At 40.9% G+C, this 15,674-nt stretch overlaps 1 protein-coding gene across 2 annotated transcripts in view; it reads right to left on the bottom strand.

Moving 5' to 3' along the window:
• Positions 1–298: 298 nt before the first annotated feature.
• NR1H4 (nuclear receptor subfamily 1 group H member 4) overlaps positions 299–15,674 on the bottom strand; it is a 61,246-nt gene continuing 45,870 nt past the window's right edge. For both annotated transcript variants that reach the window (XM_018556635.1, XM_018556637.1), the window contains 5 exons: positions 13,847–13,948; positions 10,328–10,421; positions 5,094–5,240; positions 2,124–2,237; positions 299–601 (listed from right to left, as the gene is read on the bottom strand). In XM_018556635.1, the coding sequence (XP_018412137.1) occupies positions 363–601; positions 2,124–2,237; positions 5,094–5,240; positions 10,328–10,421; positions 13,847–13,948 (696 nt within the window). In that variant the 3' untranslated portion in view covers positions 299–362. The remainder of the gene's footprint in view (positions 602–2,123; positions 2,238–5,093; positions 5,241–10,327; positions 10,422–13,846; positions 13,949–15,674) is intronic.

Below are 15,674 nucleotides of genomic sequence, written 5' to 3'. Positions count from 1 at the left end.
TACAAGCAAATTATAAATCATCTCATGTAAAATATGTAATTAGAAACTTTATTTCATAAAGAAAAAACAGCCCATGGCCTAAAATAACTGTCTGTTAACATAATGATTAAGCCTTGGCAGGATCTTGAGTTCACATCTGCTTTTTTTTGTCATAAAGTTGGAAAACTGGTTTTGAAAATACATTTACATTATATACACATACATACAATGGAAAAGTCAATTATTTGTTTTTAACATAACGTTTATATAGCATTAAAACACTAATCAAGTCTATTAAGAACAAAAAATATATATATATACTGTATATATATGAAGTAAGAGTTCCAAAATGAGCAGTTTTTTTCCAATGAATCATCCCTTCGTTATTGAACATCCCAGATTTCACATAGAAGGGGTGTAAATTTGTGGTCACTGACCCTCCATGACATTACCATGTCAGTATGGTGATGGCTAAATGTCCGCAGTTCAGTGAGGCGCCCCAAAAGCCGGGCAAAGTGTTGGGGGTTGTTAGGGTGATGTTGCTTGCAGAGCTTTTCCAAAATGTGAAGGAAAGACTCCTGAAGCTTTTCCACAGACTCTTTGTCTTTAATGTACTGCCGATCTGCCAGGAATAAACAAAGAAATAAATACATAAAACCAGAAAAGATCAAATGAAATGTATTACCTGTAGGTAGCAAGATCTGTTTAGTTTGTTGCAAATAAGAAAACAGTAAGCACTTCATTAATAAACAATTCCCTTAATATGCCATATTCTCAAACTAACTACATTATATATGGCATATTTAAAAAAGACTCTACATATACAAAAAAATCTCACAAACAAAAATCAATAAAAATTGAAGTATGTTTACTACAAATGTAACCTGGAGCACTCAGAAGTCACAGGGCACATGCCTTAGGTATCAGAGTCTACATGCATTCCCACTGAATAGCATTAAGGAAATATTAGTCTTACTGCATAATAGTATTATACATGGGGGAAAAAGGTGAGTGAACCAGCAGTGAGTGTCAGGGAACAATGAAAGCAACCACAATGCACCGCACAAAAAGTAGATGCATTGTCATGCATTGCTTTACTGTGTGTGTTTGAGCACTCATTGCCACAACGGACAAGAGCGAATGGGCCTACAATCAGCTGTTCCAATGAGTTCAGACTGGGAGAAGCAGCAACTGAAGCCAGACATTTGTGTTGCGGTGTTCATGTGCTAACAAAGAGCATGCTGATATGAAAAGAGACCAGAATGATCGAGAGATGAGCTCATCAGTCTTCATCTCCTTTCACTGTCCAGTCCCAGTCTGAGGAAAGGACAAGACCTGTAAGTTTAACTGCAGAAAAGGAAAATAGGGCCTTCTGCGTTCTGCCCTGGCAGACAGGACTGCACTGTAGCCAGAACTGTGCCAATCTCTGAGCTGGATGGACATAAATATAAATTATTTAGCAGATGAAGGAGCTCATATACAGTATATGTATTTCCTCACTGTATTTACCGGCTTCCTTTCATTTAATTCTAAGAATTTATAAAAGCTATTTAGCTTTCACAAATACTTAGAATAATAAAAACAGAAAATATGAAATTACCATCTGATATAATGAAAAAAAGAAGATGACAAAAATGTGGGTTTAATAAAGTACAAAATGAAGGGTGCAGGGAACCAACATAACTACCAAAGTGAAAGTATTGTATTGGATTCAAGAAATTACAATATGATATGGCTAAGGTTTTTGTCAGGTGCACCATGGCAGGGCATGGGGTATGCTGGGGGTTTGCCAAAAGGGAGGGGGAAAGATGTACCATATATAACACTGAGCACTTCTGCTTTTTCGGTAGTTATGTACCACCTAAAATAACACATAAATAAACTGTAAGCTAACATGGATAACGGAACTTGATAATAGGTGGTCAGGAGCATCACCTGAAATCATTGTAGTTATCAGTGAATGCACAGAAGACAGCTGAATCCTAATGGCGGACTATCTAATCTTATGTAAAGCCTAAAATAAATGTCTCCACCTTACAATATTTATCACCTAGGCTTATGGCAGAATTTGCCCATCCTGTCACTGATTCTATATCAGCTCTTTATGCTTTGTTCAGATCTTGGAAAGTTTATTAACAACATACCTGGTGTAAGAATCACAACTGCTGTGAGCAGTGCATACTCCTCCTCAGTCATCTTCAGCTCACCGAGACTCTTATAAAAACTGAACATGGGATTAATGTATTCATGAGAAATACCTAGAATAAAGAACAGAACTTTATATGCAGAAACATGTTTATTTATTTAGTTTTCATTTAAACCTCATACTCTATAAATTGTAGTAACCTCAGACTGGAAATGTGATGTATAAAAAGACTGGATATCAAAAAATGCTAATTTCTGTTTGTTTTTTTAAATTAAGAACAAAACTGTCTTTAAAATGTCATGTGGAGATTCAATACCTTGATAAACACCCCCCCTTCCTATTTTCAACCCAAAAGAAAAAACTTCCAATTTCATTTAATGGGCCATCCCAGTCAATATAAATTGCTTGGCTAAAAATGTACTTAAAAATATAACCTCTGGTCAGAATTTTGTTAGTAGAGCTGATATTTAGGCAGCTGAGAGTGATGAAGTTTTCCTTTTCTTCGACCTGCAGGGGCATCTGACAAGGTTATCCTTTTTTTTACCATAACCATGAAGCCATGGAACAAGTGACAGTCTAATGGTGGTTTTAGCTAGACTGTCATTGAAGTACCACTAGTCCCCATAAGATGGCACCATATGCTCAAGCACTGTGAGTAATGGGAAGAGTAGCAATTGCTTGTTTTTCTGGTTATTACTTTCCTCCAAACCTCCTCCTTTCCTTTTGTTCCTCTTTATCTCCTTTCTCACTCTTTTTTATCCCCTACCTCTCTACCTTGCGCATTCTGTTAATGATAATTAACATTAAATTACTGCAACAACTGATATCCGTTATGTAGTACAAATGAACACAATACTAAAAAAAAGTGTTATGCTGTCTAGTATCTTAACATAAGATTAAATGGTTTTACATAAATGTGGAATTGAATTTTATTTTATTGTATAAAAATGATTTATTTTTTTGAGGGGGATTCAATATTTAGTTTCATGAAAATCTGTACAATTAATTATTATATTGTTAGTGTTTTAAGAGGGTCATATACAGTATGATAAGTGATGAAAACACATTCTAAAAATACCACCATCCCTTTCCACCTCCTGTGTCTCTATGATTAAGCCTTTTGTTACAGCAAAAAACATCAGAGTAAGGAGTCTGGCTGGGTAAATATGCCACTCTCAACAAAATTGTTTATTGTAAACTGGTATACATGGGGTGATTCTTTCCTTTACATAACAATTTGAAAATTGTGCAAACAGTCAAAGTGAGGATGGATTGTCACTTGCACAGAGAAAGATACATTGACAGCAGCAGTTGACAGGCTGCAGGTGTTAAGGAGAAATGCAAACAGTAAAAAAACAAAAAAACGAATACAAAGTTTAATAAATTATTATAAGCTGTTAAGTGTAAATGTAATTTTCTTGTCCATTTAACAGCTTAAATGAAAAAAAGCAGCAGGGAATTTATTATAACAGTGTACCAAAAGTCTTATATAGCCTTTAAAAATAATGTTTTTAGAGCTGGCCATACACTGTTATTTTATTTTCGTTCAACCTGCAGGCTGAGCGAAAAAAATATAACAAATTTCTCCATTCATGCTTAACAACATGGATGGGCAAATCCCCCTCTGGGCTGTTTTATTCTGACAGTGGTGGGTGTGCCACTGTCAGAATACCCAAACAGTGACAGCAGCTAATTTTCCATCCGTCTCCTTTGATTTTCTGATTGAAGGATACCGGACAGAAGGCTGCCAACAGGGCCACCCACTGAACGAATTTGGGGCGGTTCATCAAGAAATTCATATGTTTTTCCAGTATTAGTCAGTGTATGGCCATCTTTAGTCAACTCAGTATCTCTAAGCCTTGAACTGTTGGATCAAAATCACAGTCAGACAACCAGCATCATTCAGAAGTGACAACCAAAGTACTGTATATTCTCAATATAGTTAGTCTACCCTGTTGAACAACTTACCCTGTTGATGTACATGCAGAGCCTCACAGGGAAATAACCTCTTCTTATCCCAGTCTATGCTAACTTTACAGTTCCACATTTTACCTGTGGCTCATTCATATTACCTGTCATGTCACTTTTAGGGCATTCATTGGTGCATGGTATAGTGATATGTGAGTAAGAAAGTCCAGGAAGGGAACACATTGCTTTCCTGTACTGGTCTCCAAATAGTGGACACAAAAAAATTGTCCTCATTTTAGATTGCAGGTGGCTAGGTCTTAGGCTCCATTTACACGGGGCTTTAGCCTGCCACTCGGGATCCTGCGGCAAGAACCTACAGATTCTTGGGGCAGGAATCTCAGGTGTGTCCTTACAGATGTGGCAGATGTCAGTGGCAGTCTGCATGTAAATGTACATGGAAGGATTATCTATGGTTCGGATAGATGATTGTCCCTGGATGTAGAATCATCTATCTTGAGCTGCAGGTAATCCTTCCATGAATGGGCACAGCAGGAACATCTGTATGGACACAGCTGGGATTCCTGCCACAAGAATCTGTAGGTTCTTGCCGCAGGAATCCCCAGCCGCAGCCTAAAGCCCCACGTGAATGGGGCTTAACGATAACACTGCATGATTTTCCTTTCACAATGAATGCAATTAACTGCTATTCAGCAGTTTACCTTTCAGTCTATAATTAGAATAATTAGGAACACAGTAAAACATCTGAATATCAAAACATATGAAGAAGAGATTCCATGTATTATTATGCAAAGAGCAATGCATGCGTCAGAGACAACACAGAATAATACAAGCATATGAACAAAGCAAACACTGAGCACAGAGGAATCACATAGGCTATAGACAGAAGCTGGAAGACAAAAGACAACCACTTGATGTACTAGTTTTGACTGTTATCGGTGTGATCAAACAAGCCTACTGAATCTACTGTAGACACCATGAAATATAAATGAGGCATGTGCGAAAATGACTGGAAATGTATCAACCCAAAGTCTGCTCTTACCACTATTCCGAATTCTGCCTTCAAGGACATCCGTGTGGCCATCAAGCAACTTTTTGTTGAAGAGCTCAGCCGAGCGAAGAAACATAGCTTCAACTGCAGAGCCTTTCAGCAGAGCAATCTGATCCTCATGATCTAATGTCTGAAAACCTAAATAAAATATATATATATAATAATCACCAAGTAAATATTTACATGTCGATTTCTCAAATAAGTTATTATATGACTTATGATTTACTTAAGAAGTTACATTATGACTTTTGGTTTTATGCTGTTCTGCTGAACTTATGTTCACACACAATTAAGTATGCAAATCTAAATATGTTTTACTTTTGGGTAGAATGGCAAATTATTAGGACCCCTATCAGATTTTATTACTGTCTATGCCCCCATATGGAAGATTTAGGCTAGGTTCACACCTGCGCGACACCCGGGACGCGCGTCCCGGAATCGTGCAGTCCTGCACAATGCAGGCAGCGATTGCCGCGCGGCCCAATTGATTTCAATTGGGTGAAATCCGTACGGCAATCGCAGAAAAAAGGTACGAGTAGCTTTTATTTGCGGTACACGACGCGGGACTGTTTTATCGCGATCCGCCTGGCGCAACTGGGGTGCCATTAGAAAGTAATGGCACCCACAGCGCGATCGGTTCACTCCGTGGCAACTCCTGGCCGCGGACAGCCAGGTAATAACAAGACCATTGTACCTAATTTTTAAGGAATCCATAATGACTGGTAGAGTGCCAAGCGACTGGCGGAGGGCTAACGTGGTACCTATATTCAAAAAAGGGTCAAAATGCCAACCTGGGAACATAGACCAGTTAGTCTGACATGCACAGTATGTAAACTGTTAGAGAGAATTATTAAGGACTACTTAGTGGAATTCGTCCAGGATCATGGCATAATAACTAATAATCAGCATGGATTTAGGAAGGATCGTTCTTGCCAGACCAACCTGCTAACCTTTTACGAAGGGGTTAGTAAAGATCTGAATGGAGGGAGGCCGGGGGACGTAGTGTATCTGGACTTCTCCAAAGCATTTAATACGGTGCCACATAAACACTTGTTACAAAAGCTGAGGGCTATGGGCATAGATGAAATAGTGTGCACCTGGATAGAAAACTGCTTACAGGAATGTGTACAAAGAGTATCGATAAATGGCACCTTTTCAGACTGGGCTGAGGTCATGAGTGGCGTGCCCCAGGGTTCTGTGCTGGGTTCCATGCTTTTTAACCTATTTATTAATGATATAGGGGAGGGAGTGAGTAGCCGTGTCTCAGTGTTTGCTGATGATACGAAAATTGAGAGGGTAATAGACACGGATTTCGATGTTGTAACATTACAGGAGGACCTGGATAAACTCAGGGAGTGTGTAACTGTATGGCAGATGAAGTTCAATGTCGATAAATGCAAGGTAATGCACTTTGCAGTTAAAAATAGGCAAAGGGACTATACACTTATGGGTGTGCTACTAGGGAAGTTGGAAATGGAGAAGGATTTGGGGGTCATTGTAGACCGCAGATTGAATAACAGCTCGCAATGTCAGGCTCCTGTAAACAAAGCTAGCAGAGTCCTGTCCTGTATTAAGAAGGGAATGTATTGCAGGGGCAAGTCTATAATTTTGCCACTATACAGATCACTGGTTCGGCCACATCTGGAGTATGCGGTCTAGTTTTGGTCACCAGTACTCAGAAAAGATATCCTTGAGCTAGAAAAAGTCCAGCGGAGGGCAACCAAACTCATCAAGGGGTTGGAGGATCTGAACTATGAAACAAGGTTGTTAAAATTAAATATGTTCTCTTTTGAAGTTGGGGCGTTAAGCGGGGACATGATTATCTTGTATAAACTGTTCAAGGGTGACAGCAACATTATTAACAAACTCTTTACGGTTAGCTCCGTAACAAAGACCAGAGGGCACAGCCAAAAATTGGTGGAAAAAAAATTTCAACACACGGGGCGCAAGGGGTTCTTCACAGTTAGAGCGGTTAAGATCTGGAACTCACTGCCGCAGGAAGTGATTGCAGCTAAGAGTGTGGAATTATTCAAGAAACACTTGGACGAGTTCATTGGAGACCATAACATACAGGGGTCCAGGTACTCCTAAGAGCAAAATCACACATGGACTCATAAATGCATACACGCAATAGGTTGGACTTGATAGACTTATGTCTTTATTCAACCTCAAATACTATGTTACTATGTTACTATGTTACATCCTGCCAATAACACATTTCCTGTCCTAGGATGACAGTACTTATTCATTGCATCTATGGAGAGGCAGCATTGTCACCATAAGACAGATCTACAAACAGCTCACCCTCTCCTCCATAACGTAGAGGGACCAGGTTCTACAGAGTCCACAAAGGTAGCAGGGAACAATGTAACTAATAGGAAAGTACAGTAAGTTATCAGCTCACATTATTTCTGGCAGATTAGAGAGGTATTTTTGCACTAAAACTCTTTTTTTACTCAAATTCTTTCAATGGAATATTTAACAGAATAAAAGGGACCAAACAAAGACGATACTTCATGTTAAGAACTTTTATGTCAGAGAATAGGTGCAGGTACCCACCTACCCCTTCCCCGGCCCACCCTTGTCTTAGCCCACTCCCCACCTCCTAGTACGCTTTCTCTCTCTTAGACAAGATAGAACCAAGTATCATTTGGTGGTCATATTTGGTAATTCGAATAGCATTAAATATAATATTACTGCAAATACCAGGACAGCTATCAAAGCAATAGTAGAAATTTTGTATAATTTAGGTTTTATGCATATTCTAGCTTAGCAGTGAAGATTACATTTAAAGAGGAACTCCAGAAATTGTAAAAATGAATGCTTTGAGTGGGGCTAACACCGCACTGCAAGGGTTAAGTGCTTGTTTCGGTCTAGGCCTAGCGACTAAAATAAAGAGGACATACTCATTAGATCTGAGGATGTCAAGGGACATACCCCCGCTGGAGTGGAGGGGGAGAGAGGTGAGCGCTTACAGCCACAGGATTGAGGTTAAGATGAGTATATCTTCTTTATTCCGACCCCTAGAGAAAAACAAGCAGTTAGCTTTTGCAGTTTGGGGGTAGCCCCACTGCAACGGTTAATTTTACAATTCCTGGAGTTCTTCTTTGAAATCCTTTTTATAGTCTGATGCAGTTGCTACAAGAAGATAAGTCTAAGCAGTACATACTGTCTTGTAAAAATGTTTTCTACTATAGCTTCCTTGGGAAGCATAAGAGACTGCTTTGGACAGCCACACATAGCTGTAAGTGCTGCTGACACATATAAATACAGAAGCCTGGCACCTACTACTACTACTCGCTTCCTCTGCGGCTCTGACATAAGACTTTATCTAATAAAGAGTGTGGCAGTGGAAGGAAGTAGTGGAAGACTTCCTCCTCTGGATCCTGTGGCAGTGGCAAGTTGGTGAGCTGACACAGTGGCACCCTGAGTACAAGACTAGTGCCAAAAGGTATCAGCATGCAGTATCGGCACAAAAAAAGCCTGCGTACGCTTTAAATGTAGAAGGAAAATGGATATTCTGAGACAAAATTCTGTTTGTTTGCTGTAAACAACAAAAAATATTATTCCTTTTTTATAACCGGATCAGTTGTGTTTAAAGCCTTATCTTTGTTTGTCCTGCATACATTCTAATGAAAGCTATCCAGGGTGTGTCCAAATATAAAATTCAACTCATAGATCATAAACATAAATAACACAAATGTGTCGACTTTGTGCCTGGGATCAGGGCTGCCATCAGGGGGGGTACAGCTGATACTCATGTAAGTGGCCCGGGCAGCCTGGGGGGCCCGCTCGGGACCCTTACATGAGAATCATCCGACGGTGACAGGAGAGGAGGCGGTAGGGCCCTAGCAGCACCGGGCCCCAGCATTGCCAATCCAGCAGCATTGGAGCAAGCTGCTGTACTGATCTCGGACCGGCCGGAAGTGACATCATATCACTTCCAGCCAGTCCAGCGGCATAGGAGGCCAGGTGAGCAGGTAAGAGGAGCTGGGAGGCAGGGAGATGCAGCCCTGACCAGCTTACCTGAGACACCTGCAGAGCCCACCATAGAGAGTATCCAATGGAGTGTGCAGCATCTATGTTGGGCTCTGCAGGGTTACTCTCAGGTATGTGTGAGGTATGAGGTGGGTCCTGCTCCAAGCGCGTCACTAAGCTCTGAGACCAGCAGATTGCTGGGATTTGTAGTCCCCCCTACAGCTGGTGCCATTCTGCATTAGAGTGTAAGCTCCTCTGTACGATTAAAAAGGAAAATGTTGTCAACGTTTTTCATCATCGATTAGTCGGCTTTCGATTATTTGCCCGTTTGTGGCTCCACACGCACGGCACGCACCGCGCACCACACCTCCTCCCCCTCCTCACCCAGCTCTCAGATCTCTCCCGCCGCTGCCCGCTAATACGCTGCCGGCCAAGATGATCACGTCATTGCAGGGAGACTGCAGCGTGGGGGAATGGCAGCTGCCGACAGTCCCAAGATCTCGGGGAAGAAAGTAAAGTTGCTTGAAGAGTGTGCAGGTAAGACTACCTGCACCCCCCCCCCCACATGCTGTATAGATGTTTTGCTGGGATAGTGATTGGTTGTATTCCTCTATAGCTGATACTGTATAATGTACTATTGCTGGGATTTGTAGTCCTCTATAGCCGGTGCCATTCTGCATTGATTGGTGTATAATTTTACACTTTCCATTTCACTATATTGCACACCACACTTTTTTTTTTGCTTACACTGCTCCAATCTTGACTGATGTGACTGGCTCAGTGTTCTCTGTACAGCTCTGCAGTATATGTCAGAGCTATATAAATGTAAAAATAATAATGTGTGACTGGCTCAGTGTGTCGTCAGAGTGTGGGGAGGGGGGAGCGTTGCTCGGCGGTACGGTGAGGTGGGGGGGGGGGCCGGGCCTCAATTTACACTTTCCATTTCACTATATTGCACACCACACTTTTTTTTTTGCTTACACTGCTCCAATCTTGACTGATGTGACTGGCTCAGTGTTCTCTGTACAGCTCTGCAGTATATGTCAGAGCTATATAAATGTAAAAATAATAATGTGTGACTGGCTCAGTGTGTCGTCAGAGTGTGGGGAGGGGGGAGCGTTGCTCGGCGGTACGGTGAGGTGGGGGGGGGGGCCCGGCCTAAAGCTGTGTAAGGGGCCCCAAAATTTCTGATGGCTGCCCTGCCTGGGATTAGGAAAATACATTCTTTATAGACTAAATGGGAATACCTGGAATTTTCTTGGTAAACTCTACCAATATCTGAACATGACTTGTAGCCATAGTTGTCAGGAAAACGAAGTTGTCATCTGTGCTCAAGTTATCCTGTGGAAGAGATCATTTATATGTTACACCTAAATTAATTCCAATTTTATGTTACGTGCAAATAAAATTATGATAGGATTGGTTTAGTATTAGCATTTGGATGCAAAGCCAACATTTTCCATTCCCTCTCTGTCAACCTCAATGCATTAAAGCGGACCTTTACACTCAAAAATCAAATTTTACAATGCATCCCTCTATGTAAGACATGTCAGGTGTAAAATGCTGTGATTTTGAAATACTTACACTTGCAGAGCATTCACTTCCTGCTTTGAAAGGCCAAAATGATTTCAGTTTGCCAAAGCAATGCACACTGGGATTGCCTTGTCATCAGCAGAGCATTGCTGGGAAATCTCATCTCAGTGAAAGGCATTTTCCTCCCCTGTGATTATGTGCATGGTCACATGTCTAGTTACATGTGCCAGATTTTCAGGAAGTAATAGGAAAGCTAGTCATCTGCCCTTAGTTAATATGGCCACTCTCAGAAGACTGGAGAAGAAAAGAGAAATAAGGTATGCAAAGAATACAAGGCCTGCAGTTATCTAGAAGTATGTGTTTGTAGATTGTCATTACTAAACATTTCTAAAGGTGTGTTTGTGATTATTTTAAAGATATGGGTGAAGGTCCGCTTTAAGAAACCATGAAAATGAAATCCTTGAAGATGTGTTTATCTTCAGATCACACTAAGATTGCAGATCTTATCACTGGCTGACATACATGCCTTACTTGGAAAAGACACATTTATAGTGTCCCTGCCCTGTGTACGCCAAATCTGATATGCATGTGTTTTATAGGCCTATCTTTGATCATTATCTTTGTGACCTCCAAGAAATGTCGTAACTTGCCTTAAAAGCATATGGGCTGACAACAGAGATTTATTCCACATAAATGCTGTATATACTTTGCATTATGCTTCAACATTTCAGTGAACACTTCAATGTTGCCATTCCCTAACACATGGACTATCTTAGAATGTGGTCATAAATGGTCAATTATGGAAGAACGGAGAGTGACACCAGTTCTCTCCATTGGGTCACGGTAAGCAATAAAAACTAAAAGACTAACAATAAAAAATAATAAAACTAAACAATAAAAAGGGTTCTAACCATTGCCTTCTCTATCCAAAACTAGAAAATATGGTCTAGTTGGAGTTCCACTTAAGGATGCTTTTCTTGAACTAATTTTTAAGGACACTAGTAGAGGCTCGCTCATGAAAACAAACCTTGCCTACGCCTTCCTGTCTCCTGCACATTCTTTTTGGCTAGTAAGACAGCCCATCATAGTTTTGGGTCAATACAAATGTGTAGGGGGTAGAAAACAGCAACATACTCAAACACTACCTGGAGAATGGCCCAGGATTCAAGGATTCAGGTATAACAGCAGGGAATCTAAGGCATATGCAAGTATATGGATTGTCATCAGTTATATGTCAGTTATCTCATCATGCTGAATTTATTGTTTATATATTGCTATAGTGACAACTCAAGCAGGCAGTGTGAATATGTTTGACTAAAAAAAAAATTATTAAGCATGTCCAAGGAGACAACATGATAGGCAGAATTCATTATTTGCAGTTCAGATACTACTGATACTATTAAATCCTATCGCCCCCAACCTGTTCTGTAATGTTTGCACATGAATATATTCTATCATAATTATATCAGCAATAATAGGATAATGTTTCTTATCACTATGAATAACCCTTTCATACTTAAGGAAGTAAAGAAAGAGATTATCACTGTAATCAACGCAGTGGATTACCCATTTAAGAGATAATTGAAATTCTTTGCAGGTCTTTTTAACCTTAATGTATATTTGAAGTGTTGTTTGTCTATGACTTCCATGCACAGAAGTGTGATTTATGCAGTAGTGTAGTCCATTCTTTCTCAGCTAGAGTTCTGCAGCACCCCGGGGGACTTCTGATTTTCTCAGGGGTGCCCTCAAATTTTAGCACATGCGTGTCATGCATTATCATGGTGTAGGCAAGCCAGGTACCAGCACCATGGAAACACATGATGCTAAACAGGGGCAGGCTGCATCCAGAACCTTCCCCAGCATTCAGAAGAGGAGAGAAGTCCACCTGAGTCCAGACCTGCTCCACATTGAGCCCTCTGCCATGCTGCTACAGTTGCAGTGTGGTAAGGATTAAAGGTAGACTCTGATGTGAAGGGGCTCCTGATGGGAAGGGGAACTTCTGATGAGAAGTGGGAACTCAATGTCTTTTTTTTTTTTTGAATGGGGGTCCCCTGTAAAATTAATATCAGATCCCTATCTGAAATAAGGGTCTGGTATAGATTTTGGGGGAGCTACAAGTCATTTTTTACATTTTCACATGTATGATTTTTACATTTTAGACTGGGGTGCCTTGTGATTTTTACAAACTTTTAAAGGATGCCATTTCTAAAAAGGTTAAACACTGGTGAAGTCAATGGTCTTGAAACCTAATGTAAAATGGCAACTTTTAAGGGCTTGTGACTGTTCTTGTAACAGTGATCAGGCATGGTTGTAAGAATGGGGGTGCAGATACAATTATAATGGGATGGGGTGGGGTGGGGGGGCCTGGCACAATGATGATGAGGGAGGTTGCAGGCATGGGGATGATTGGTTTCTCTGCAAGGAACTGTCAGCTGTAGTCCCAGATGCTGGCACTCCAGAATCAAGACAGAAACTCCAGACAGAATCAAAGCTTGGCGGGGAAGGTTAGTGGTGTAAGCTGCGAGACTAGAGATGACAGAAGCTAGGGGTTAGGGAGGTGGGGTGAGCTGAGAAGGCCCAAAATTAAAAGGTCACATCTTATTAAGACACAAACTTACATGCTGAAGAAACTGCTCTAGATGTGCTTTCCACTGGGTATGGCTGTTGTGGATGGTGTTGGTCTACCGCTCATGCATGGTAGAGTCTTTAGGATGAGCCAAAATGGAGCCAATACCTGGTGCATACATTGTGGGGACATAATGTAAAAAATGCTACACTACCCCTGGAGTGGGCCTGTCATTTAGTGATAGTGCTGCTGATCTCCTTGAGCCTGCAGCGATCTCTGCAGATACTGGCAATAAGTTGCCAGCACATGCGGACGTCTCCCATCACTAATAAGTTATTTGTGGGTTATACAGGATCTACCATTTATTACAAAATCATGCATGGAGGGGTGGGTGCACACATTCTGCAGTAGGTTGGAGCTAGTGGTACACCATAGGCTGGCCAGATGTTCTGACTCCATACAATATTTTCCAAAAAATCGAAGCTTTGAATATATATTTATTGATACCAGAAGATAGCACTAATTTATCCAATATTATCTCTCTAGTTTGCAAATCAAATATGCATCTTGTCTATTACACACATTCTAATGTTGAGACATAGGTCTGGTTGAAGCCATTTCAGTACACAATCCATGAAAATGAATACTGTAAATTAGCTGTACTCACTACCAGTTTAGAAGCCAAGTCTTGTGGCAGTCGATTCTTATTATATGATTCCATCACATACTGCAACAGCTGTATCTCTTCTTGTGTAAATTCAGCTTTGACCTGCACCAACAACAATTGAAAATAAGTTGCATGAAACGATTATACTGTACAATATATCTAGCTATTATAGAGTAACACTAGGCAAAACCTTTTTTAGTTATGGGTAGAGTGGTAAAAAAGTAAAGAAAAAAATCATATTAAGACTTGAGAGGGGGAGTATAGTGTTAAAGGTTAGGTTTAGTGGCATAATGTAAGTATTAGAGTGTTGGAGAGGTTAAAATTAAACTATCATGGTTTTCAGTCAATTGTATTTTAGATGTCTTTATTTATATGTTTTTAAACTGTTATTTTTTTTATCCATTATATAAATATGCATATTTTTTATGCACTATGACCTAAGGAGACAGCACAGCAAATAAAGCTTGCTTTACAGCCTCCTGTGATTGATACCTCCTACTGAAAACTATAGCTCTTTAAAGGAGAACTATGAGGTGAGTGCTTTTCACTCACCTCATAGTTCTAGCCAACCTGTGACAATGAAACTGTCACAGGTTGGCTCAGTAGATCGGGAGGTGAGCGAACACATAACGGCGTTCGCTCACCTCTCGATCTTGTCACGGCTCTCTGCCGTGACAGGGAGGGGCTGGATTACCCCCTCCCTGCTCCAATCCGCCAGCGCTGACTGGCGGAACGGACGGGGGGGGGGAGGGGGACAGCTGGCTCCGCCTCTAGGTAGGCAGAGCCAGCTGTCAATCAGGCAGCTGGGCGGATCCCGGCACAATTGTCGGGATCCGCTTCAGCTGCGGCGTCTCAGTATACCGCGAGCAGCTACAGCTCACGGTATGAGCTCGCGGTATACTGAGCCTAGGTTGACGGGAGGACGCTAGTTTGTGTCCTCCCGTTACCCTAAGGAGAACTATGGGGAAAAGCCTTAACCCCATAGTTCTCCTTTAAAGAACAAGCTTCTATCAGCAGAGGTAAGAGTGATACAATGCTTTAAATGAGAAAAAAGACAAGCACTCCATCTGCAGGATGGATAGAGGAGAGTATAATATTATTATGCAATATTTCATATTTATATGACTATAAATGCCTATAAAATGTGCATTGTTTTTAGTCTTGACTTTAATAAACAAGGAAAGCAAATATATTCAAACCCTTTATCTATTCACACCACCGACTCTTACCCACAAAAAAACGTTTTGGCTAAAGTTTTATAGTTTTATTTTAAAACATATTTTTAAAATTTTTCTTAAATATAGAGTTGTTGTGTATGTAAAACATTTAATTCCTGAAGTGGTTTTGTCATTTCATAGTGCATTCATATGTCAAGGAAAAAAAATGTACCCTGAAGGTACACATGTACTCTAAGAAACATGCTACCAGTTCTATTCCTTCTGGAAAGCACAATTTGCATAAATAATATATATTTATTAATACTAGAAGCTGACACTAATGTTTCCATTATTCTTTCTCTAGTTTGCACATCTAATACACATCTGGTCTGTTCTCCACATTCTAACGTTGAGAGGCAGGTCTGGTTTAAACCATTTCAGTAATGCTGTAAATTAAATACCGGGCAAGCACTGGTGGAATTACCAGAGTCGCAGTGGTCGCATTTTCGGCCGCGCCCTGGTGTTCCGCCAGTTCCGGGGAGGGCCAGAGAGAAGAAGAGGGCCTGCCGCCTACAGCTGCTTGCTGCCCGCGGTGTTTGACACTTGCGGACGGTGTGCGGTGGAAGGTGGACCGCGGTAGCAGGGGGTGTGGTCCAGGCAGCGTGGAGACT

Source organism: Nanorana parkeri, unplaced genomic scaffold, assembly GCF_000935625.1.
Source record: "Nanorana parkeri isolate BGI_ZX_2015 unplaced genomic scaffold, ASM93562v1 scaffold244, whole genome shotgun sequence".
In the NCBI taxonomy this organism is placed as follows: Eukaryota; Metazoa; Chordata; class Amphibia; order Anura; family Dicroglossidae; genus Nanorana; species Nanorana parkeri.
Note: the sequence above shows the minus strand (reverse complement) of the source record. Positions and strands in the feature narration are given on the sequence as shown.